The following is a 26,235-nucleotide window of genomic DNA, read 5'->3' on the forward strand; positions in this document are numbered from 1 at the left end:
AACACAGAGAGAAAGGGAAGAAGCAGTCAGATGAAGACAGCTCTGTTCTTTACATGTACCGCTCTCTCTCTCTTTCATTCATTCTCCTCTGTCTCGCTCGTCCCGCTTTGTGCTGCTCCTGCTGCAGTTTGCTCGCCCATGATTATTTCTCATTCCTGAGGAGAGAGGGGTTTAATGCGATGGACCTGCTTCCCACCGACTGCTGCTGCTGTTTACACCGCAGCATCATGGGAGCTGTAGTTTCCTCAGCAGCACAGGAGGACAGCTGATTAGCCAGGGATTGTGGGTTTTCAGAGTTTGGAGATGTGAGCTGGTGGGCGGACGAGGCTCAACAAACTCCCTCTCTCTCTCTCTTTCTTTCTATTCTCTCGCTGTCTTTCGTTCTCATGCTTTTGAACCCTCTTCTGCCCTTTTCCTTCCTCTCCTCTGCAGTTTCTTTCATCTGATCTCTGCATCTTATTCCTTTTCTTTTCCTGTCATACTCACCATTTTCTGCTCTCTGCTCCTCCTAACTCTGACCTGTCCGAGGGCAAAGGCAGAATGGGTTGCCGTCTCACTCGGACCAAGGTGAGTGAGCTTCTGCAGGTGTGTTTTGGGTCTGAGAGAGAGAGAGTGATAAACAAAGAGGGGGGTGAGAAAGAGAGGAGAACGAGGAGGAGGAGGAGGGTGGGTAAATGAGATGTGATGGCTGCTGGGATGACCTGCTCTCTGTTATATCACTGTGGAGATGTAGACACACACCTTTACTGTATGCACACACACACACTCCTGCTCACACGCACATGTACACAAATCCCTAACCCAGATATTACGAATGAACCCAGACAATAGCTGAGAGAGAAGCTCTGATGACTGAAGGCTAAAGGCTGTTATCTGACTGTGTGTGTGTGTGTGTGTGTGTGTGTGTGTGTGTGTGTGTGTGTGTGTGTGTTTCTGTAAAGGATGAGGAGGCAGAAAGAAAAGCAGTGAGTGAGCTGCACACACACGTCCAGGATTCATAAAGTATTCACATCCCTTCACTTTACACTCACATCTTTTTCAATGAGTCTCAGTCAGTGTTTCTTGCTTCTTGCAATTCTATTATTATTATTAATATTATGTAAAAATCAAACACTCCTGTTTGCCGTTTAAAAAGTATTCTAAAACTAATTTAGTCTTTTGTAGAAGCTTCTCTAGCAGCAGTGGTAGTTTCCAGTATTTTGGGTAAGAAGTGTATCTTATTCTCCTCGCAGAACCTCAGAACCTTAGTATGAAAGATGATTTCTGTGTCTAAAAACTGAGGCTACTGTAGATGTGCCTTGTAGTCTCTCTGATGGTCAGCAGGAGGTGAAGCCCGTGGCTGTAAAAACACGTCTCTGAAGATCTCCAAAAGTTGATTCTGTTCATCTGGACGTAGCGTTTTGTGGGAGAAACGTTTCGTCACTCACCCAGGTGACTTCTTCAGTCTCAGCTGTCTGCAGGTTTCCCCAGTCTTATAAACAGTACATTTGCATAATGACTGAAACAGCCCACTGAAGGACCAACGGGCTGGGAGGTTTGACCTCCCAGCCCGTTGGTCCTTCAGTTCCTTCAGAAACGTTTCTCCCACAAAGCGCTACGTCCAATGAACAGAATCAACTTTTGGAGATTTACTTTCCTGGATGGTTGAGATGCATCAAGACACTTCTCTGAAGACTTTATTCTTTAATCGCCAGGTTTAAGTCTTTGTAAATTCGGGACGACTGTGGAATCAAAAGTTTAATAAATCAGGGTAATGTCATTGGCCAAGCTTAACCTTTAACTTAACACTAAGTTTGACAGCAGGACTGTTAACTATGGCTACGTAAACCTTTAAAATGCTGCCTGTGCTGGGTGCACTGAGGCTCTGGGTTTAAAGTCTGGACTTTACCTGTGACGCTGCAGCTGAAGGCACTCCAGTGTTGTCTGGTTGGTTTACTCCAGGTCTCTGTGGTACTGAAAGGTGAACCCACTCAGGTCTCTGTGTTTGTGCTGCTGAGACGCACCCCTATAGCATGATGATGCCTCCACCGTGCTTAGCTGCACCAGTGGGTTCACTGAGTGATGATCAGTGCCTGGGAGTTTGTGTCTCATCAAATCAACAAATCTCTTTGCACTTTGTCCTTTAAATGCAGTTTGACAAACTCCAAGCAGGCTGTCACGAGTGTTTTACCCACAGTGGCTCCAGTCTCACTGCTGTGCTGAAGCAAAGGCCTGATTTGCAGAGATCAGCTGAGGTCACGTCCAGCAGGTTATCTCATCTCTGCAGAGAACGTCTCAGTGCTGTGTGTGTCCTGAAATGAAGCATGCTTTGTTCTTTTCATTCCTATAAATAAGTTATATTTACACATGCAATGCTATGAATGTGTGCTTCACTTAAAGCCATTATGGTGGTGTTTACATGAGAACTTGTTCATTATTAATTGGAGGTTTGTAAAACCAGGGAGAAACAAGTGTAACCTTTTCAGAGTTGTTAGTGCGCCTGTAGACTGTTTGGTGGTGTTTTCATTGTTGTTACTTAATAACTTGATTAACAAAATTAATTTGTGGTCTTGTATTTGTCAGCAGCGCGTTCAGGCAGAGAAGCTGTGGTTGGAAATGTGCTGGATTAACTTCAAACAGCCTCATCAGGCACTTCATGCATGGGTCAAATACAGCTTCAGAGAGCTGCTGGTCTGATGTCTGCTGAAGATGAAGACCTGACACTCCGAGGCTAATCTTTGATTTGATCTGCGAGCCCAGAAAAACGTTTGAGCTGGTTGCACTTCCAGAATCTAGACGTGAGCTGAAGTGCTGTGAATGTTTCACTAAGAGATCTTCTCTTAATCCTGACTATGTAAGAATGTGCACGAGACACCCAGACTACTCAGTTCAGACGGTTATTTTTCACAAGCCTGAGGGGCCATAAAGAGCAAGTAATTAAAACCCAATCTCATTTGCATGAGATCAAATCTGAGCAAATGCTCCTGCGTAAAAGGAGCCATAAAGCCTACACAGGAGAAAGGGAACCGGGGGACTGTGGCTCAGGTCTCAAGCTTCGTTTTGCTTTGTTTTTTACTCGCTGTTTGATGAAGTTTAAGAAGACGTTCACGGTCTTTACCTGTAGAAAAACTATGTTATGCTGATGCTGACGGGTCTTGATCAACTGTCCATATGTGAGACATTGGGAGTGAGTACAGATGCATCCCCATTTTAGCAGCACGAAACTAGAAATGAAGATTAAGGAGGGTTAGAAAAGGAATCCAAGGAACAGGCCTGCACTAAATCACCCAATCATGATCGTGATTGCGGGCCATTATTTACAAGATAAAGATCATGTTGCATCAAATATGAAGTGAAAGTAGAAGTTTAGACCAAGCATTCATCATCTGTCGATCTACAAATACACCTGCGCACCTAAAGCATCTGTTTCATTATCACACAGCGTTTGGTTTTGAAATCTTTAGTATTTTTTGCTGGTTATTTCGAACAGTCTGTAACTGTAGATTTGGATTTTCGCTGTTTTCTTCCTCCCATCTGCGTAACTTTGTGCTGAACATTGGGGGGTTAAGATCTCTGTCTAAATAAATAAATAAATGTGGGTAAATTCCCAGATGATTAAACATGCAACTATTGTGCTGGTAATAACTGAAATGAGTAAAGAAAATCAACAGCCTATTTATGCAAGATAATTCATCATTATACTGGTTGGATCTGATTATTGGGGGGTCATAACCCCCCTAACCCTCCTGGAAATAAGGCCCCTGCTTCCCCCATGTGACAAAAAAATCAAGTTTGTCATCTGACTTACTGAAGCAGTGAGGGATGAGTCATCCAGCGTTTCTGTTCTGGTCTCCATATTTCCATCAGAATTCTGCACAAAACCTTAAACCATCATTCCAGACAAATGGAGGATTTATTTTATTTCATTTTGCAGAAAGATAAATACTTAATCTTATGTTAATTAACCCCATAATTTCCCTAATTAGTTTTGAGCTCGTTGGCAGCGATCTGAATATAGGTCAGCATGTTTTTCCTTCTTTATGTGCCTCTAATAAACTGACTTCACAGATATGGAGCATCTTATCTGACTCTACAAAGATCTTTTTCTTTTCTTAACCCAAAACCTGCCAACCGCGACTTCCGTTGGTGACTACTGTATAAGAGGGGGAAAAGAAAATCACTCTCTTAAAAGCTTTTAACACTCTATTATCCACGTAAAGCCTGAATAGCACAAGGAAACATTAAGAAGAGCGCTCCAGCTCTACAGACCAGCCGTCACTGGGAGTTTTTCTTGGAAAGTGTTCCCGTTTGTCTTGGTGACTGAGCGCTCCTCCTTCCTGCTCGCTGCCTGTTGTAGCAAGAAGCCACATCTCAGTAATTGTTGTCAGCGAGTTAGCCGTGTTTTCATTTAGCACCACATCTCCTGGCTGAACGCCTCAATGATCAAAAGGCTCGCCTTCATGCGGAGCTGAACAATCTGCAGCATGAATGTTTTCTGGCTCCTGTTCATCTCAGAACTCTGGAACATACGATTATCTGGGAACGCATGTCGGAGAGGGTTTTCTCCTGGATGCGCTGACGCTGTGGTGCATGTAAACAAACACCTTATCAGATGATGCGCAGCACACACACACACACACACACACACACACACACACACGCACGCACACACACACACACACACACACACGCACGCACGCACACACACACACACACACACACACACACACACACACACGCACACACACACACACACACACACACACGCACACACACACACACACACGCACACACACACACACACACACGCACACACACACACACACACACACACACACACACACACACACACACACACACACACACAGGTAAAACAGGCAGAGACAAACAGAGGAGGGAGGTCATAACTCAAGCTGATGCCTGCTGAGGTGACCTGATCAGTGCACTTCATGAACACATGAGACATGAAATGCTGCGTGTTTACAGACAGTCACTACACATATCAGTCTACACGAGACTTTAAATAGAGACCAGAGAGGAAAACACGAGTTGTTGTAATAAGGAGACCGGTGCCCGCTTGGATTGTAAGAATCAAACCTCCAGTAAGGGGAATTAAAAGTAATCTGTTACATTACAGTTCAATTCAATTCATTTGTATTTATATGGCATCAAGTCACAACAATAGTCAGCTCAATGTGCTTCATACTGATCCTACAGAGACAGCAATCAGACGAGCCTGTGTGAGCAGGCATGTGGTGACAGTGGGAAGGAAAAACTCCCTTTTAACAGGAAGAAACCTCTGACAGAACCAGGCTCAGGGAGGGGCGGGGCCATCTGCTGCAACCGGTTGGGGTGAGAGGAAGTAGACAAGACAAAAGACACACTGTGGAAGAGAGACAGAGATTAATAGCAACCAATGATTGAATGCAGAGAGGTCTATAAACACATAGTGAGTGAAGGATGTAGTGACAGATATGTGAGTTTTTTAATACATTCTTTAAAGTTTTATTTTAACCAGCCTCTAAACTTTGTTGATCACTCCAAAGAACAACTCTTTGAATGAACTTAAAATAATTGTGGGAAGGATTTCCACTTTAAGAAATAGCTTTCCAATAGTATTAAGTGCTTTTGTTGGACTAACGTGATTGCACGGTTTGCATCAACTCAATCAACTGCAGTGAATAAGCTCATCATTAATTAAGTTGGAATAACAGAATTAAATAATGCTAAATTAAACTATTTGATCACGTGAAAGTCCTTTCCATGACTTTAATATTATTAAGATAAGATGGGGCCTGATTATTTAAGACCTTGTATGTGAGGAGCAGGATTTTGAATTCTGGATTTAACAGGAAGCCAAAACAGGAGAAATCTGCTCTCTCTTTCTAGTCCCTGTCAGGACTCTTGCTGCAGCACTCACAGCGTTACTGGAGGCCAAGGTAATGCCATCCAGAGGAAGAATCTGCTTAGATACCATATTTCTAAGCTTTTCAGGGCCGAGTACAATAACCTCAGTTTTATCTGAATTAAGAAGCAGAAAGTTAGCAGCCATCCAGGTCTTTATGTCTTTAAGACATTCCTGCAGTTTAACTCATTGGTGTGTGTTATCTGGCTTCATGGACAGATAGAGCTGGGTGTCATCTGCATAGCAGTGTAAATGTATGCTATGTCTTCTAATGATGCTGCCTAAGGGAAGCATGTATAATGTAAACAGAATTGGTCCTAGCACTGAACCCTGTGGAACTCCATAATTAACCTCAGTGTGTGAAGAGGACTCTTTACCTTTAATAATAAAATATTGTGGTCGACAGTATCAAACACTGCACTAAGTTCTAGCAGGACAGGGCAAGCGTTAGTTACGCTGGTCCCTACTTAAAAAGGTGAAACTGTATGTTGGCTCAGAAACAGCTTTACATGAAATATTTTATACATATAAATGAATTTATGTGCAAAATTACATCTGCTGATATTTGTACAAATGTATTCGTTCAACCACTTAAATTAACACTCTATGGCCTTGGTAACTGCTTGACATGTATTTGTCAAGAAATAAGGCATTAATTTCTTGTGGGCTGTAGTTTATTGCTAGTCTGATATCATGTTTTTATGTAATAGATCATTCTCAGGTCCGAGGGTTAACTCATTCAACTTAATGACACATTAAGTTTTGTGCTATTTAGTTAAACATACACAATAAATTGTAGTTTTCAACAGATCAGTAAACAGCTTTGATATAGCACTATATTTGCTGGACAGTATATTTAATAATTATTAACTGTGCTCATTATTTGGTCAGTTTTTAGCCTCTTCTTCAAAGTTTACAGTTCCAGCCAACATGTTTCAAAAGGCACAGCATTTTCGTTGAATGTGAACTGATAACGTTTCTGGTTTTTCCTTCAACTTTGATTCTACGAGTTGTACCGACAGTTTTATCATCATCATCAACCTAAAGAATTATTATAATCCATGCACCAACCTACATTGTAGACTCCTCCACTGCAGCCTTGCACTACACTACAGTATTTGAGGAGTAGCTCCAGTACTGGAAGAAGAAGGGATTTCCTCTCACTGTGTCTGATCAAACAGGCCCACATTTAGAGATTTTTGAACACCATGAAACTATCCCCCAATGACACCGGTAATGTCATGCCTTATTTATGATTGCTGCTTTGGTTGTGCTGCACGCCCAATGAGAGCCACATTTTTTGATGCTGTTTTAGTATCTCCCTCCATTTAGTCTGAGGATTTCTGAGTTTCTGAGCTGATCACCAAAATGACAATCCAGACCAACATGATTACACACTTTTGCAACTTTCATCAGTTGTCTATATCCTTTCATTAGTTACATCTTATACATATCACTAGGATAGTTTTACAACTGCCATGAAATTTACCTTCAGGGAATCAGCTAATGCCAGAATCTGTTCAGGCATGGGCCAAAACTCGTGGTCAGCAATTTCATTTTCTCTGAGTTTAGTTGGAGGAAATTAATTTTTGACCTTGCAAAGTCCTTAAGACATTGACATTGATATATCTGTAAGTAATTAACATAAGAAATACAACTTGAACCATGCATCTCACTTACATGCTCTATGAGGATGTGAGGATATATAAGGAGAACAAGACTGGGCCTGAAACTGACCCCTGTGGAACATCTGACAGGCTAATAAGATTTAAACGATGAGAAAACAGTACCAGATAATTCAAATCTAATGCTTCAGTCTGTCCATAAAAATCCGTATCAATCAGCAATCAGCAAAAATTCCAATCAAAAGAGCCAACAAGAGGTGATTACTGTCCTTAACTCGTGCAGTCTCACGACCCCTATAGATCCCTGTGTGGACCCATCCAAAAATCTTTTGTCTTGTGTGCACAGTAGGTATTTTTTCCTAAATAGATTTTCCATCAATAACTACACTACTCCAGGGAGATGAAGAGATTGACAAGACTACTTTGAGGCTAGGCATGCAGGAAAGGCTTAGTAGCTGTGTGTGAGACTGGGCATTAAGAAAGGAGAAAAAGACTGGGAAGGAAAATCAGGCTGGAAAGGATGTGCAGCAAGTTAGGGTGGTTAACCACAGACATGTGCAAATGAGTGAAGAGAGTGTGTCTAGAAGATGGGAGCTGATGAATGCAGAAAATTAGCGAGGTGAGGGGACAGATGGAGGACAATGAACTACACAGGATCAGTAAGGAGGAAGTGGAGATGTCTAAGAAAGAGGGCACTGGCAAGGACAAGTGCAGAGGAGGCATAGTGGATATATTAGACAAAGGATGCTGACTATGGAGATGTAAGAAGGAGGAAAAGACCCCAGAGAGGATTCGTGAATGCTGTGAAGGAGGACGTGCAGAGGTTTGGTGTGGCAGAGGAGGATGCTGGGGATAGGGTCAGATGGATGCTGTGGCGAGCCCTAAAGAGCGCAGCCAAAAGAAGAAGAACCAACACGATTGTGCCCAGGATGTCATTTCAACTTCATCCCACTGGTGCTGTGACTGAATCGGTCCATATTGACTCTCTGCTCACATGCCAGGTGAAAGCTCAAGGTTTTTCTTGGAGACGATCAGCAGGATCTTCTTTCATGGCCCCTAAAGCTGCATGTGAATGTTTGACCTGTCTGTGCTGACAGCGCTTTAACACGAAACAGAGCAGAAAGCCACGCTTTGTGCGTGATCGGAGGAATCTAAGGCTGCAAAGCAGGGCGTGGCATGTGACTGCACAGAGACTGACAGTTTGACATAAAAGAGTGGTGCTGCTGCTCTGTCCTCCCCGTGGCTGCACAGTACACTGTGTCAGCGGCATAATTCACAAATCACTGATCAAACATGGATTCTGATAATTATAACTGAGATAAATCACATGATAACAAATTTAGATGCTTTCAGATAAAGCCTCCATGTTCGTACCAGAACATTTCAGGGTTTTGTCCAATCATTTCATAAAAAACGACCTTCTTTGTGTGTACGACACAAAAGAAAATGTGACTCACTTCCACTTCACCCAAATCACAGAGCTCATGATCTATTTTGCTCCTGAGTATTTCTGCATCTGTCAGGCTGCATAGTCAGAGGACGAACACCACCTCAACTATAGATTTTCAGCTCATCAGCAGCATGTATATGTTACTGTGAAGCCTTACGTGTGCTTTATTTTGGGTTCAGCAAGATGTCGTTTAACCTTTTTTCTTTAAAAAAAGCACAAGTTTATTTTTAATGGTTTTAACACTACATTAAATGATGTACGTTGATATGCAGCACATTAGCCAACGACATCAGGCTCTTACAAATCTGAATAGAGTTCCAGTTTTGTGATGTCACAGAAGCTCAGACTGACGTTAGGTGTGAGCATCAGTGGTCTGATGGTTCGTTAACAACCTGAGAAATCAGTCTGCTGTCAGTCAGACGTTTGGTCCTATTTTTACTGACTAAGAAAGCCAGGCTACCACGATGAAACTTACCTGTTTATCCAAAACGTGAGCCAGTCCCACCGACTCCTCTGTTGAAATGCCCAAATTAACATGTTGGTCTCCTGCTACAAAACACAGTTTTGGTTCTGGGTATGTTGGAAGTTGTTTTTGTTGTTGACTCTTCCTGGACTTAGAAGGAAAATCGGCTCTAAGCTGTCTGACAGACCTCGGCTCAGCTGGAGTCTCTTTCCAGCTGTGTTTGTGTTGTTGGTGCCTTTTTGGAGCAGTTTAAAACTCTGATATTTAATCAGTGTGACTAAATAGCATCTGGCAGCAGCTTTGTATCGTTTACCTGAAATACAAAACTGATGCTAAGTCTTTGCACTAAAGCTGTGGAAAGTGTTTTTCCCAGGCTAATTCTCATAGCGTGTCCTTAAGGCACTTGACATGTGACTTCATGTATAATAATACTTGTAAAATGAAAATGATATGGGACAGGATGATGTGTGAAATGATTTTCCTGCTGCCCAAATCGTTTGATTTTGCAGCATCTTTGTTTTTCATTGTTGTATTTTGCACACCCGCCTTTTTCCAACCACAGACGAGTCACAGCCATTTTTAGCTGTCCAGCGTGGATATTTTCATGAATGTTTATAAAGTTATATTGTCTTTTTACCATATTTCAGTTATAAGTTTTTAATGCCAGAAGTTTGGCTTGATTAATATCTTTCCAACTATACCAAAGGCAAAAACACACGCTCAGTTCGCCTTTGTGAGCAAATAACAGTGGTGTTCCTGAGACCAGCAGCACAAATGAACCGGGTTGTGTGTTGCCAGGTTGCACTGACAGATGGGTATAAACTGTATTTAGTGTGTGGACCGTGTTTCTGGCAACACGACAAACACGTAAGACTTACTAATATGTGTTTACCAATTATTTTTTTTAAAAGTCAGAGATTCTGGGAGATTCCTGAGGAAACAGCTGGCATGCATGGTCTTAAAGAAACGGGAAAAATCGGGGGAAATGTGTGTGTTGCACTTTATGGTTTATGTGCCAATAAGCTGTTAATAATACTGTGAGCACAGTGCATGTTACCATGTAGACGAATGAATCGACTTGAAGAGCAGACTGAGTGACCTTTGACCTTTGATGCTTCATGTTCATTTGAGTATTTAAGCAAACAAAGAATAAACCTATCGGTGAACAGATTTGTAGCATCAATGGACGATTCAGCATCCCATCCTGAAGATTTGGATAATCGTTCATCAATGAATGGGGTGGAGCCTCAAACTGCACCATTAACGCAGACTTGGCATCCGATCCTGAAGATCTGGGTAATCTGGGCTTGAGCTTTGCACTAATCTGAAAGTTAAAGGCCCTCAGAGAAGAGTATTGGATCTTTACAGGTTTAAATGTATTTGACACTGTGGTCAGTGATGCAGCCTTTTCAGATCATTATTGTGTCGTGTTTAAAATCACTGGTAAAGATGAAGTTATCAACGTATCAGTGACAATACCTGTCCACAGTTTATTGAGGCTTATATACCTCCATCATTTTTGCTTTTGGATTCTGCTGATGATCTTGTAAATGGTTTTTACCTTAGTCTGCTCACTGTTATGGATACTGTTGCTCCAATTAAGACCAAAATTATCCGTGGAGGGAAAAGATCAATGATTTAATGGTTAGAACTCAGAACAGGAAGTGCAGACAGGCTGAATGTAGGTGGAGGAAAACTAAAGTGCAGGCTCATTACAATATTAATAAAGACATCTTCAGATTTATAATCAAAAGTAAAAAATCGGCATGACAGTCCTTTTTCTCAAAGATCATCAATAACAATGTCAATAACACTCGTGTTTTATTTAGTTTATTGATAGACTAACAAAAACTTTGCCACCACTTCCTTCTGAGTTATCGTCTAATAAACCATGTAATGATTTTGCAGCATTTTTTACTGAGAAAATACAAAAGACAAGTCAACCAGTTGGTGTTTCCATTTCAAGAGACATAGTAATAACATAATAACTTAATAATAAACCTTTAAACCTCATATCTTTGACAGAAATTGCTAAATAGATGAAATCTACAACTTTCTCCTTTGATATATTGCCCACTAATACTACAGATAGATAATACATCTCTGCAATCACAGCATTTTACTAAGACCCTGAAAAATGCAGTAATAAAACCTCTTTTAAAAAAGTCCAACTTGGATGTCTCAGTAATTAGTAATTACCAGCTGATATCTAAATTAACGTTTTTGGCAAAGGTTATTGAGACGGTTGTTTACCAGCAAATTCCCTCAGAACAATCTTCTCAGTGTCTGGATTCTGACCCCATCATAGCGCTGACACCACTCTTATCACAGTTTTATTCAGCGTAATAGTGATGCATCAAAAGTTACAGTCATAGCAGTGCTTCATCTCAGTGCTGCTTGATAGGCTGGAGAAACGGGTGGGACTCTCAGGAACTGCGCTTAATTGGTTTGACTTTTATTTGACAAATTCAGATTTTTTTTGTCATTTTACAACCATAATTCTGGCCAAATAAAGGTCACGTGTGGGTTCCTCAGGGTTCTGTTGTTGGACTGCTTCCTTTTAATATTTATATGCTTTCTTTAGCTCAGATTATGGAGCTCAGTGTTGGGAAGGTTGCTTTTAAAATGTATTCCACTACAGATTACAGAATGAGAGTAACATACGTTTGTGGAATAAAACAAAGAGTGTATTATTTGAAATCAGGATTAAAACCTTTTTTCTGTAGCTTTTACATAAAATATAAACTTTATTGCATTTTTGTTTCGTCCTAATGCTTTTATCTTTTCGTCTCTGAACGTTGAGCAGCTTTTGTATGAAAGATGCTGTATAAATAAATTTGACTCTCTTGTATCATCTACTTTAAAAGACAGCAGGCTGAGTATCAGACTTGTTTTTATCTTTATAGCCTAGTTTGACATTTTGCATTGCAGTGACTCGCGCTCTGATGATCAAACTTTGGTGGACCCAGATTCACCAAGCCTTCCTCATGTGACACTTGTTTTCTCTTGTTGCATGCTAACTGTGATTTTGTGCTGAGAATGACGAATGTCTGCATTCTGCAGAGTTTTGCACTTTGAGACTGAAAACTGAGTCAAAGCATCACAAACAGCAGAGAGCGACGGATAGATGAAGGGAGGGGAGAGAGATCAGTCTGTGTTACTGTCAAAGTGCAGTGGAGCGCGACACACTTCTCCAGGGTACAGCACATCACTCTCTGACTGCTCTGTGAGCCTGTGTGTGTGTGTGTGTGTGTGTGTGTGTGTGTGTGTGTGTGTATGTGTGTGTGTGTGTGTGTGTGTGAGAGAGAGACCTCATGCCTTGTACTGAGAGAGTAAAGACTCCAGTGCTGGTCCAGAGGTTACGGGGGGCTGAATCCTGACCTAGATGCCGCCTCTCTGTAACTTCGCTGCATCTTAACTTTCACATGTGACGTTCCAACACAAGGCTGCACCGTTACACGGGGGTTTTGTTATCACTTGGCTTTAGCCGACCTAATGACTGCCTGTCCTTCGGAGCGTGAGTGGTCCTTTTATGCTCTGACTGGACAGGACGATCCACTCTGGACAGAGTGAGCTTGCTTGATCTTATTTGTTGTATTTTAATAAATAAAATGGTATACAGCACTGAAAAAGCTAATTCTAAATTAAATAATTGGGAATTAATAAAGAAACTTCTCATATTTAAAATCTGTATGATCAGGTCTCATTTTATCCTAAGTTAAAGTTAAACCTTGATTTGACTGATAACATCGTTGCTGTTATTTTTCAAAATCATATCTTCATTAATTAATTTGTAAAAATGAGATATTGTGATCAGCCTGATCTCCAGACTTGTGTTATTTTCGAGGTCTAGCCAAACAAAATCTCAGCCAATGTTTCTCCTTCAGAAACGAGCAGCAGAGAATATTTACTGAGTCGAAGCTTTTTCATTATTATCTCAAATCTTCCCAGTCTGGCGTCTCAGTGTTTATCGTGCGTCTCTGGTACAGCTGGCCTTATTTGTATGTGAGTCACTCAACTGAAATCTTTCTCGATTTTTCAGTGAACTCGTCTTTGTTCCATTTATAAACTCAGACCTCCGTTATGCTGGTTTCAGTTCTATTGAACTCTCCATCATTCAGCCTTTCACGTCTAACACTTCCTTATTTAGGGAAGCGTTCAATAGTTTGCAGCATTACTTGTTGATTTTCACAGTTTTTCTTAATAGCATAATTAAAACAACAAAGGCAAATCTTTTTGTCTTTTACTGTGTGAATTCATTTGCATCCATATAGAGAAAAGTCATCTGAAGGGGCTTTATAGACTGAGGTACCCGACACTGTTAGTGCAGGGCTCGCTGAGCAGAGGAGCCAAATGCAAGACCCCGGAGGCAAAGAGACTAAAATTCTTTGACCAGGCAGAGGTCGTGCACGGGTCAGCTAGCAGAGCAAATAATTCCAGCAAGGGGCAGGCAAAAGAGAGAATCCAAAAAGGCCGTGCACAAGATCATCAGGAACATGAGGAATGCTTAAAGCACTGGGAACTGCCGGAAAACCAAACCTTTAAAAAGATGAGGGGATCGGGCAAAGGAACAAAGAGAAGCAGGGGGAGACACAGCTGATTGGCTGACTGGGAACAGGTGTGGCTAATTAAACAGGTGATGGCAGGGCTGAAAAAATAAGGGAAAACTGTCAAAGGAATACTACAAGAATACTCAGGAACCAAAGATTACAAAATAAAATAGGACTGATTTATAATGATTGGATCTCCTGTGAGCCAGCAGCTGGGGATGGTGGGGAGGAAGAACGTGCTTTTAACAGGAGATCTTTAGTAGAACCGGGGTCAGGGAGAGGCAGTTATCTGCTTTTAAACTTGAAGGGAAAGAAAAGAGAAAAGATGAGCGTGCAGTAGAGGGAGAGGCGTTTTTTCCTTCTCGACTTTCTGTGTTTGTAGTTTAGTTTCAGGGCATTTAAATTCAGCACAACTCTGTCACGCTCACCTATAGACCGCATGCATCCAAAGACATACACAGTCGTGTTAATGCAGCCTGCATTAACACTCTCTGTTTATAAGGTCTATGCTAACTTTTCTGAACATCGGTGCTGTCAGTGTATTCATAGTGAGTTTGCATGGTTGTTGGAGAAAATGTGATATCGTGACAGCTCTACAGAGGCAAGGTTAGCATAAAAATTTCTGTGTGACTGAGGATAGACTCAAACTCGCTGAAGGAAGTTTTGCTTCAGTTCACCCCTGACTACATCCTAAACATACCTAATGAAATAAAAGAGAAGAATAAACTCCTAACTCAGCAAAATAGAAGAAATAGAGGATTACACAGAGATGCCACCCACCTCTACCAAACCTGGACTGTTGCATTTTTGGGCAGATATCAGTTAACATCCTACACACAGGCTGAGTGACTAGTTTGCTTGCTGGCTGGAGGTGGAAAGAGGAGAGCCCACAGGAGCTGGAGGGAAGCCAGCGTTCAAGCGTCAGGCCTGCAGCAAGCTAAAACAGCAACCAATCAGCCGAGCTCACCTGCATCCCACAGATATGAAAGCAGGGTCATCCTGGAGGTAGAGCGAGATCAGCATGAACATGCACAGGAGCCTGGACAGCAGTACCAGTGTGTTTACACGATCTATTCATCACCCAGTGGTTTTATTTGTCTGGTGTAATAACTATTCCAGTTTACATGAATACTGCATGGAGCCTTCTGAGACACAGCTGATGGTGTCATAGAGGGTCATCGGTCAGAGGCTTTATATTCAATAAACATCTGTTTCCATTAAAAAACACACTCACAGTAAACACAGTAAACACAGTACTAAAGGAAAAACTTTGCTGCAGTTCCAAACTTTTCTCTTTTGTTATCCAACTTATGCAAAATGGCTCGTTTTTTTATATAAAGACAGTGTGAATCATTTGCCACTTTATGTAACGCAATTGTAGTCAGGCATGCCAAACAGTTGGATCAAAAGCACTGACTGACCTTGTATTGGAGGCCAAACTCCCACTTTGCCTCTGTGTCTTTATGCAGCCTATCTGCTTTATCACTACTCCACGAAATACTGCGATGTTTCACGGCAGAAACCTCGGGTGGCTGAAAATATAAATAATGGTTTATAGAAGGAACCAAATTACTGATGTCCATTTCCACCTTTTCTTAAGCTTGCAGTGCTTTCATGTTTTTTTGGTCTTTAGGCTAAAACTCGTGAACCTGCTCACCACCGACACCGAGAGGAGCTTCACTACGTGGACGAGTATGGCCAGCCGGTCGCTGTGCAGGTCGAAGCTAAAAGGGGGCATGGTCACAGGAGGCGAAGGTCCCATTGTGCAATTGAGTGCAGCGTCCCCACCGAGAGACACTGGGAGGCCCTGAGAGCCATGGGGCTGATGGAGGGAGAGGAAAGTCAGGGAGACGGCTACACTGCAGGGTACGTACTCCTGTCGTATTCTGACAGCATCATTTTTGTGATTTAAGTAAAAAACATTTCAGTTTTCTTTACTTTTAAGGAGCCAAGATCTGACTTGATAACCAAGTCAGCGCCCCAACCCCATACGTTCATGACAATAGAGAAATTTGTGTTTTTCACAGTATGAGAGACTTTTATAGAGAAGGAAAAGAATTAAATGGTGCAAAGTTTGGAACCTAGGTCCGATTTTGGGAATAAGGTGTTTGCAAACTGGATAAGATGTTGGCCGTAGGACTAAAAGATGGCAAGAGGATGAGTTGAAAGTTTGAAGCTAAACTAAGGAAAGTGGAAATGAACTTCTTTACGTTTCTTGAAGATGTTTTCACCTCTTATCCGAATCATTATCAGCAGAGGTTTCAGGTGAAACCATTGTGAGTCCCTGCGTCACGCTATCATGTAACTTATTGAGACCAACAGACACAAGATGTGAGTGGAAGTTAAGGCGCCTGGGAAGGGATCTCAAAACTGGCTTATAGGTGGCAGACAGTTGGATATTTTGTATCACATTTTCACAAATAGATATCAAATTGAAAACAAATGGTTAGATATCTTTTTGTTATTCTCAAGGAAATAAAACTAATCTGGTTGTAGATATCTATCTGAACTCTAAGAATAAGTTTATACATGGTGTGGAAGGCCTTCCCAGCAGTGGACATGGATGGCTTAGTTGAAAGAAACCATCTGAACGACGGCCATCCTTGAACAGAAGGGCGTGGCTTACGACACCAACTGTCTGCCACCTATAATCCAATTTCGAGATCCCTTCCCAGGCGACTTAACACCCACTCACCCTGATAATGGTTTCACCCGGTCTCTGCTGATAATGAGCCACACCCTTTTTCACACCTCATGATCAGTTAATGGGTCAACGAGCCTCTCAAGGGAGAGCTCCCACTAGGGCTTAAAATCTGGGACTCTCCACCATTTGGTCTTAGAACTGGTGAAGCTTTTCAGATGAGAGATGAAACATCCAGTTGCTTTTCATTCCAAGCTCCTTAGTTTACCATGACCTGGATGACTGAGAACCTACACGGACAACTAAAGTAAACTTTCACCACAAAGCAGATAATGTGGGTTCGGGATCAAGGATGAGAACACGTATCATAAAAACTTTTAGAAAAGTTTTGGGGATGAGCTGACGTGTAACGACTGCAACGAAAAACACCAAAATAAATCCTATGCCTCTGTTTGCATGATATGTCAGATTGAAGGACAATGTGTCTTTTTTACTTGAGGGTTTGGGGCAAATTGAGTTTGCAAGATCAGCACGATGCTCCATCGAGTGTCTCTCTCATGGCCATGGAAGGTTGTTCTCCTGAAGTACCTGTCTGCTTAGAACATGAAGACTATACATGTATTGTTTTTATTTAAGCAGGTATATATGACACTTTTACTGGAGCGTCCTACATTCTTATTGAATTCCTCTTCCTCATAAAATATAAAGTGACCTGATCTCTTTCACTACACAGGCCTTATTATGGTCACATGACTGTGTCACCTGACCTATACTCTCCCAATGGTCACATGATGATGCCACCTGATGCCTACCCACCCAATGGATACCTCCCCAGATCATCAAATGACCAGCACCCAGGCAACAACTACCTGCCCAGTGTGTCCTACAGCTTAGACCACCTGGACAGACTGGACTACCGGGTAACTTGTTTTTGTTTACAACACCATTTTATTCTGAAATATCACTTGAATGTGTTCGTCTAAAATATGACGCTAGCTGCGATCTTTCCAGATTGTTCCATAAATCGGCCCTTAAAAACATCTGACTGAACTCCTCTTCAAGGTCATGTCTGGGAGACTTTCAGCACTAAAGTTAACTCATGACCCTCTCCAATGAAGACACACTAGTTTCTTTTCTCACCTTTGTTTCTATTTCAGGGCCAAGAAATGTTGCACTACCAGCCTAACTCTGAGAGCTGTCTGATTGGCTGTTACGGTGCAGAAGAGGTGGACCCGACAATTTTTCCCAGACAGGTAACTGGTTTCAGTATCAAGGCTATGCCCTCTTCTCAGACCTATCCCTGTCTCTGTTATACTGTTTCTCTAACTATTCCATTTTTTATTAGTAAATGTTGCAGTTATGGAGCATTTGCAGCATATTTTGCAGTTTGATTTGGAAAAAAAACCTCAGTTTAAATTCTTTTATTTTCTCTTTAGTCGGACTATCGTCAGCCCTGGAGGTCTGAACGTCCTCTTGGCTACCTTCCCCTCAGTGAGCTTGACAGCGGGTTAGGCTGTGGCCCCGACAGCCCACACAACCGGATAGCGCTCTCCGAAGCTGAGACAGATGCCATGTCATCACTGCCTGGCCACACCCCTTCCTCTCAAGGATCCTCCTCTTCCTCAGAGTCCCTAATCTCCTCCGAACCCAGCGACTCAGGCTTCCACAGTGTCAGCACTGGGGAGCACAGACGGCTACACAAGATTCACGGAGGCCACACTCACCGGCAAGCTCACCATCTTCGTTCAGGCCACTCCCCTCGTGAGCAGAGAGGACGCTGGGATTTGGAGTCGATTCCTGAGACGACTCCGATGACCCAACCTGGAGTACCAAAAGCATCCCATTGCTCTGTGGGTAACAGCACGACCACAACAGTTCACTTCCACAGAGCTGAGAGGAGTCCCACTTTACCTCGTCACCGTTCACCACCCTCACCCTCTATCGGTTAGTAAAACACAGTAAAATAATTGTGAAAATCTCCACTTTTAGTCATTTTAATTTGTCTGTCCACACCTATGTCTGATCTGTCAAAGTTTTGAGCTATGGCTTCATCACAGTCCAACCAGAGGTCAAAGTGACTTTAGCGTCGGGTGTCTTTTCTTCTTATCCCTGTTTTCCTGAAAAACATAACTACATCAACACAGAATTATCAGGTTTACACCCTCCAATCAAATAGCTAAATTTGCGTCTGAAAATTAAGGCAGGGACAAAGCTTCAGTTCCTTGAACGATCACTTGAGGCGGCTCCAACAGCTCATGTTAAAATGCCCAACTCTACAGCATCACAAAGGTAGGTTAACAGCTGGGTAGAGTTTTGTCTATAGATGGATTTCTTCACGTAAGCTACACATCAGGTTTAAAATCCATCCATTTAGATACAGCAAAGGCTCAAAGTTAGGGGAGTGGCCACTTTGAAAGAGTGCTGACACAGGTAATAGTAGCTGTTAGCTATTCGCTGGACCTCACATTCTAGAATTAATGAGAACAGCCTCTCTGCTGTGTTTGTATCTCCTGCATCGATCGCTGCAGACCATCCAAGAAGTCTACTCTTCAGTGTTGCTGAAGTAAAGACTTTGGTGAAGCATAACTTACCACTGATAAGCACGTATGTTTGCTGGTGTGATGTACCCATAGTCTATGAATCAATCTTTTCTAGCAAAATAGCATTAAGTCACCAGCTCAGTGTCTCGGATCCTTAATGCACCACGACCTGACAAACTTGCGTCTCACCTCATATGTTTATAATCCAGGTTCAGGTGAGTGTTTCTGGGGTTGTAGGACAGAGATGCCCGTCAAGCATATTTCAGTATATCCAAAAACACTCTTGCAGACACATATCTAACGCCTAATCACAGCTTTCTTTGAACAGGTTGTCGTACAGAGCCTTGTCAGCGGAGGGCGCTATGGTTGGAGCAGCAGCAGCACAGAGGAGGCGGGACTGTAGAGGGTCCAGGTAGGAGTCGAACAATAACAGATTTGAGTGAAGGACAGCGACGGCGCAGGGCGAGCCATCCCAACATGACAGATCCAAACACAGCCCAGACAAACCAGCCAGACACAACCAGCAATGCACTGGGGCCCAGGAGCAGGGCCAGCTATCCCAACAACTGTCACCCTGCTAGTCATCTGAGCATAGACAAAACGAGTCTGACCAATCATCAGAACACAATGAGAAACAGCCCGGGCTCGAACCGCAGCAGGGAGGAGGACTCGCTCTCTAAGAGCCCTGGATCCGGCTCCAGTGGCATGTCAGACTGGCGTGGCATTCAGACCCTCGGGAACCGCCCTGGCAGGCCAAAGGGCACGTGCAGTCCTTTCTACAGCACTCTTGGAGCGCCGCAACGTAGTCCTCGCTCTCCACCCTCACCTCGCTCCAGACTGTCCAATCAGAGGTCAGTCAGGAATCAGCTGCTCAGGGCCCGAGCGTACCGTCTGGCCAGGGAACGCAGTGAGGTCACCACAGACGAGGAGGTGCGAGGAGAAGGAGGCAGACTAGGGGAGGAGGAAGGAGACGATGGACGGTTGGCGGGGCGATACTGGAGCCGGACGGAAAGAAGACGCCACCTGGCGCTGTCACGCCAACACCGAGAGAGGAGAGGAGGTGGGGAGGAGCAAACTGGGGGCATTCAGGGGTCACTGTCATCTCAGACGGTGCTGGAACTGAGCCACATGAAGCAGAACCGACTGAGGAACAGCAAGCTGCTCGATGATTGGACAACGGTGGAGGAGCTGTTGACTCACGGGACTCGAGTGGAGAGCGACAGCCAGCTTTGTCCCAGCCCACTGCTGTCGGTCACTACTGTCTGATGGGAACGCAATACGTCATCGTTTACTGATCACACTGAACAAAACCTCCAAGATCACTCAGACCCAGATTCATTAAATGTGTGTGTTGGAAACAGCAAACTTCATGGTCACTCACGCCTCAGTTACACATAGAAATCACATTTTAAATATATTTCAAAACAAAACTTTGTGTATTGGGACACAATTTGCAAGATTTGCCAACATAAATCTCACTGAATATCCTTTTAAGTCCTCATAAAGAGAAAAATTAAGACAAAAGTTTACACCTTTCAGTAATCAGTTCTCCAAGGTACGCTGCCATTCAAAGAAATATATAACTCTGAACGTTAGATTACAAATCCATATATCTGGGATTAAAATACCAAGAATTATATACGTTTTTTCGGGAAGATTACCTTCCTCTCTTTGCTCCATTCATGTTTTTTAAAGGTTTAATGGCCACGATACACTGTCATAATATTTCATAAATTCTACTATAGCTACTCTATCTGAAAGAACCGTAGAAGATAAGCTGATGTTGACTTGCAGGGACTAAAGTTTGAACATTTCCGTCACACCGAGTAAAGACGTAAAGGAAAAAACTTCTGAGCTAAAATTCTACTCAGACATCCAAATGGTTTCTGGTGACCCACTAAGGATTAGAGCTTGGGTTTGGCGACGCTTCAGCTTGATGCTAAACAAGCACATTTCAGAAACTAGAAAAAGGCGAAAACCCACCCAGAACCCTAAATGGGTCTCCAGTTTCCCGGCGGAAGTTAAGAGGTTACATTAGACTCACATCACACTCTCAGTGAATCTGGATCTCAGCTGTGTTATTTAATATCTGATAGGAAGTTCTGACTCATTTGATGATGCGTCAGAGCTCTTCAAATGCATCTGGGTTTATAAAAACAACCGAAGAGCAGAAAAAAAGCGTGGTCAGATCCAAAACGGGGGCTCAGAGGGAGAAAGCTCTCTGCAGAAAAGGCTAAATGAACACAAATGTTGATGATCATTCCAGTTCTGGAGACGGTCAGCCTTCCTGAGCTCAGTTTCAGCAACACAACCATCTGCAGAGAGCCTCTAATCAAGGGCCTGCTATAAAAATGACTCTCTGCTGTTTTGAACGAGTAAATAGACTCTAAAGAGCTGCATGAGCTTCAAACTCTTAACTCGCACGATGAACTGGTCAGATCCTTCACACACCAGACCGCCTGCGACCGGCATCAAATATCACACCACTGGATGTGTTGCCTTGTGGAAACGTGTCTCTGCTCCTTTTCTAGTTGACCGCCTTTGTTTCTGTGCCATAAAATGTCAAAGTCGACTGTGTGAAGCAACAAAACTGCTCACTCTAAGCTTGTTAGAGGATTTCTGCACATTTATGATCAAACAGCCTCTAAATCCTCTAAGATGCTGTTTCAACACACCGTCGTTTCACTGGCGTATCCTGGGTGGTTTACCGTTTTAATCTCCACGCACTCCCACAGACTCGGAGTGTAAATAAATGCGGCGCCATCGAGAGGCCTCGCAAGTCTCTGTGCAGCGCTGTGTTCAGCTGAATCTCCACTTCGCACACTTCTCACATTTGGTTCTCCAGTCCTGATGATTCATCTATAAATTGATGATGAATATTATGATTTTTGAAGCTGCAGTGCAGAACACATCCTGGTGTCAGAGTGTCGGATTTGTTGATTTTCTTTCTCTCGTATGACATTCTTGCAGAGTTAAGTCCAAAATCCTAATGTTCTGTGTTTCAAATACGTGGGTCAGACATGGAAATCAAACAGGACAGATGTATCATATCTACCGTAGCCCTGAGAGCGCTCCACTGATAACAAATCTGTCAGTGCGCAGTTACTTTGGTAAATATGGAGATCACGATTATTTAACACAATTACTGACTGACTTTGGACAACTTTATATTTAAGGACAAATACAAACAACAGCAGGCCGTCCACACCACGTATGAACTTCTCAAATCCAGGTTCGTTTTATTCCGTTAACAAAAAGATGTCTATGACATTATTTTCAATTTGATATTTTTTTGTGAAGACTTGATACAAAATATCCAATTTGGCTCTTTGTTCAACACTAAAGAATACAAATGAAAACCCCACATCCAATAACACCTTCATGCTCATCCATCTGTATGTTTTTCAGTAATCCTAACATTCAAACTGAACCAGTTATTTATTTGTTTGTAAAAGTCATTATTTGAAAACAACCTTTTGAATTTTTAAACATAACTCAAATTTAAATATAATGAAATAATGAAAGTAAAGTTTATTTTCCTGGTAAACGCCTGTCTGAGTACTGAGTTATATTTTTAACACACAAACAATTATTTTTTTTATGTAACGTACCAAAAGCATAAAACATTTGTCCCTCAGAAATCCTGCGGCTTCATCGTCATCCATCAGTTTATCAAATAAATTCTTTCTGTGTAACATGGGACAAAGAAAAGTAACAAATCCACACAGAGGCCACATGCAGCACATGGTTGGGAATTTTGGGAATGTTGGGAGTTTTGCATAGAAATTATTACGATTGTACTTCAGTTTCAAATGTTATAAAGCAAAATCTCCAAATCTGCCAGCACACCTGAGATAACACCTTGTGACCTCACAGGTGTCCAGTTAACCAGGATACCCATTTTCCCTTGTTTCTCAGAGAGCGTAGGGGGCGCTCACGAGTTATTCCATAATCAGTGGAGCTCTATGTAGATGAAGAAAAAGACCAGTTCTACTGGAGAAAGCATTTTTCTTTGGCGAGTTTCCATGATGTTCTTAAAAGACGTCTTTGAGCCAACAGATTTACTTTTATTTATTTATTTTATTTTTTCAAGAGTTTTACAGTTTTGTGTTGCAGTAAATCTGAGAAAGCTTTACAGCTTTTGAAGTGGGACGCAACCAGTAGCTTCTTATATACAAATGGAAGTTTCCATTGTTGTTAAGCTACGCTTCCCACAACCATCGAGAAAGTACGCCCCGTCCTTAAACGACCGATGCATAATTTAGAAAAAATAAAAATCAAAGGAGAGATAAAAGAGTCGTTTCATATCAAATCTGGCATATTATCAGTGTTGTGTTAGAAATACTAAAATAAAAATAGCCTTTTTGTCTTTAAACGGGTGTAAATAAACGTGTTAGCTGTTGAGCTTCATTTACACATATTCAGGATTGGCTCACGATCGCCCCCTACTGCTCACCTGGCTGGATTCCTGGTGGAAATACCAGGAAGTAGACTCTTCTAGACTGGCTCTATTTCTAATCTTTTAGCCGGGCCTAGCTAAGCTAACTACATTCTGGCAATAATTTCATAACCATTAGAGACATGAGAGAACTATCAGTCTTATCACACAGGAGGCAAAAACACTATATTCTTGTGAGCTGTTGCATCTGAAATCTGTGAAAACACAACACTGATGATACTACACAAACACGGTACATGAATGAGTACAGGTACATATCACTACACGTCAGCTGTTAGCTGCAAATTCAGTCTAATTATTGTACTTTTAATTCTGTAAACGCGTAATTGAGACTTTGTTCCAGCCTGTCAGATTATCAGTGATGACGTTCAGGTAGATTTTCAGATCAGAGAGGATGATTAAATATCAAGATATCAAGGTTTCTGTTATCTTGTCACAAGGGCTGCTGTGAGCCAATGTGACTGCAGGCACCTTTGAAGGAAGCTGGTGGTTTCAACAATCTAAGAAATGTTTATCAGGGTTAAATGTTATGATTTAATAATGTGTCATAATCTAACTGTTCAATGCAATTTTGTTAAATATGAGAAAATGTCTGTTTATTTTCATATTTCATGGGAAGATTTGGAAGAAAGTGAGTTTCAAAGGTTGGTCCTGTCAAACGAATATATCTGAGGGTTTTTTCTAAGCAGTGTGTGTGTGTGTGTGTGTGTGTGTGTGTGTGTGTGTGTGTGTGAAGAAGAGTGAATTTGCTGGTTTGTTGGCAGTGATTATCCAAAGATAACAGGGTAACTTTGGTTTGTGGACAATCTAGAATATCTCTGTACCGTGTAAAAGTATATTTTATAATCATAGTAGTTTTCTATACTTTATCCTTTATTTTGCCTTGAATAGATTACTTCTGCTTTACACCAACATCCTGCTGTGCTAGTGTGTGTACATACATGTTAGCGTATTGAGTGTTGCATATACAAGCGCTAATATTACAGTCAAAGCCTAGCATGCTAACACCTGATTAGCACAGAACAAGTGTTTCATTGATTGCCTAAACTGCTGTTTGTGCTGTCGTCCTGTGTTTGTTTTTCTTTTTTGTGTGTGTGTGGGGGGGGGTGTTACAGCCTGGGCTTTTATTTGGATCGGACATCTGACAGGCTAAAGCAGAGCCAAAAACTGGACATGCTTGGGATTGCTACAGGTACTTATCTTGTGAATTTTAATAACAATAAGAATTTAATTAAATATGTAAATAATTTGTTAATACTTAGCTAGTGTCAATGCCAGTTTGTCCAGAACCTCCGAGGCCGGACGAAAGTCTGTCTCCAAACTTCTTCCAGACCAAAGAGAATCCTAAAAAGGGAAGATAAGTTTGCTAACTGTGATTCCTTAAAGCTTCTTGAGATTTTGCCAACTCCAGTCAGCTGAGCTTTTGCTTTGAACATGAACAACTTTCAAGGAAATTTGCTCTTTCCTTTTTTTCTTGGGTTCAGATGATCATCAGTGTGGAAGCCTATCTTAGCACGGAAAAGTAAAGAGAAACCAAGTCTGGTGCTCCAGTGCCACTGGTATATTTACTTCTACCTTCATAGTGCTTATCATGGCTGTGTGCAATTCATGAAGATTTCATAGTTTTCAAAAGATGCTGCATCCTTGAAAAACTCTCGGGAGGTCAAAACAAGCTACTTTGCAAAGAGTGCCATTTATTTTTGCCACGTTTGTTGGGCTGAAATACCAAACGGCTGTTCAGTCAGTAAAGTCATGAACACGTTTCTCTGAACCCTGCCAGGTCCTCCTGAAACTAGACTAAGTAAAGGACAAGTCTTCACTGTCAAAGGTAAGTACAAAAATCTTACACTGGTTATAGTTACATAATGTTGATCCGTGGTTTTAATTTCAGTCGTGAAATCTTCGTTACATACATATGTAACGAAGTGGCAAATAACAGAAATAAATATTCCTGCTTTGACTGTGAAATTAAAACCACAGGTTTAATTATGTAACTATAACCAGTGTAAGATTTTTGTACTTACCTTTGACAGTGAAGACTTGTCCTTTACTTAGTCTAGTTTTAGTCGACTAAACATTATTGGATCATCTTAGACTAAATCTGAAGTTGACTAAAATATAAAGTGTAAAAATGTAAAAGTTGCTGCACACAGTTTACGAAGCGTTAAATTTACTCTTCTCTTCCTCCCAAGCTTTGACATGTTGTCGGAGCATGTGAGCGTAATCCCGCCCCCCAGATCAAACTGTGCACGTCTAACTCCGCTGCACAACATGTAGTCACTATTCATCAACAAAAGTGTCAATAAATTTCAATCTAGTTTTTGTCAAAATTAACAAAATGAACACAGACGTTGAGCCATCTGTTTTCAGCATGGGATGATCGGACACGTTAAGATTAGAAGTTAGGAGTTACTAGAAAACTCCAAACACAGACGAGCATGTAAATTAGAAATTTGTGGTTTTAATTCTTTTCTCTTCCGCGTAGTGTCAGCCATGTTTGTCACCGAGGACAGGTTTTAGATCAGACGCCATGGTGCCACAGGCAGCGCACAGTAACCGCTGAACAAAAAGCAGTTCCATCAAGAAACCATGAGCGTGGTAACTTCAGAGGTCGTTTCAGGGT

At 41.9% G+C, this 26,235-nt stretch overlaps 1 protein-coding gene across 1 annotated transcript; it reads left to right on the forward strand.

Annotated features, from left to right (window-relative positions):
- LOC147305529 (uncharacterized) lies at nt 1-24,756 on the forward strand. Its single transcript, XM_086277884.1, has 6 exons — nt 1-567; nt 15,606-15,838; nt 17,347-17,533; nt 17,771-17,866; nt 18,050-18,557; nt 19,482-24,756. Exons 1-6 carry the CDS (start codon nt 541-543, stop codon nt 20,417-20,419), a joined length of 1,989 nt encoding a protein of 662 aa, XP_086134010.1. The 5' UTR covers nt 1-540; the 3' UTR covers nt 20,420-24,756.
- The last annotated feature ends 1,479 nt before the right edge of the window (nt 24,757-26,235 follow it).

The sequence above is a fragment of the Aulonocara sp. 'chitande type north' Nkhata Bay genome, linkage group LG20, assembly GCF_057382095.1.
Source record: "Aulonocara sp. 'chitande type north' Nkhata Bay isolate Kocher_YH1m ecotype deep benthic linkage group LG20, A_spYH_male_GT1.1, whole genome shotgun sequence".
NCBI classification, from domain to species: Eukaryota; Metazoa; Chordata; class Actinopteri; order Cichliformes; family Cichlidae; genus Aulonocara; species Aulonocara sp. 'chitande type north' Nkhata Bay.

What these genes read in the sequence shown, in the direction of transcription:
- LOC147305529 (XM_086277884.1), top strand. Translation starts at nt 541, where the DNA reads ATGGGTTGCCGTCTCACTCGGACCAAG. An exon ending in GGAGACGGCTACACTGCAGG is followed by an intron (nt 15,839 to 17,346) that starts GTACGTACTCCT and finishes TTCACTACACAG; the next exon opens with GCCTTATTATGGTCACATGA. An exon ending in CGACAATTTTTCCCAGACAG is followed by an intron (nt 17,867 to 18,049) that starts GTAACTGGTTTC and finishes TTTTCTCTTTAG; the next exon opens with TCGGACTATCGTCAGCCCTG.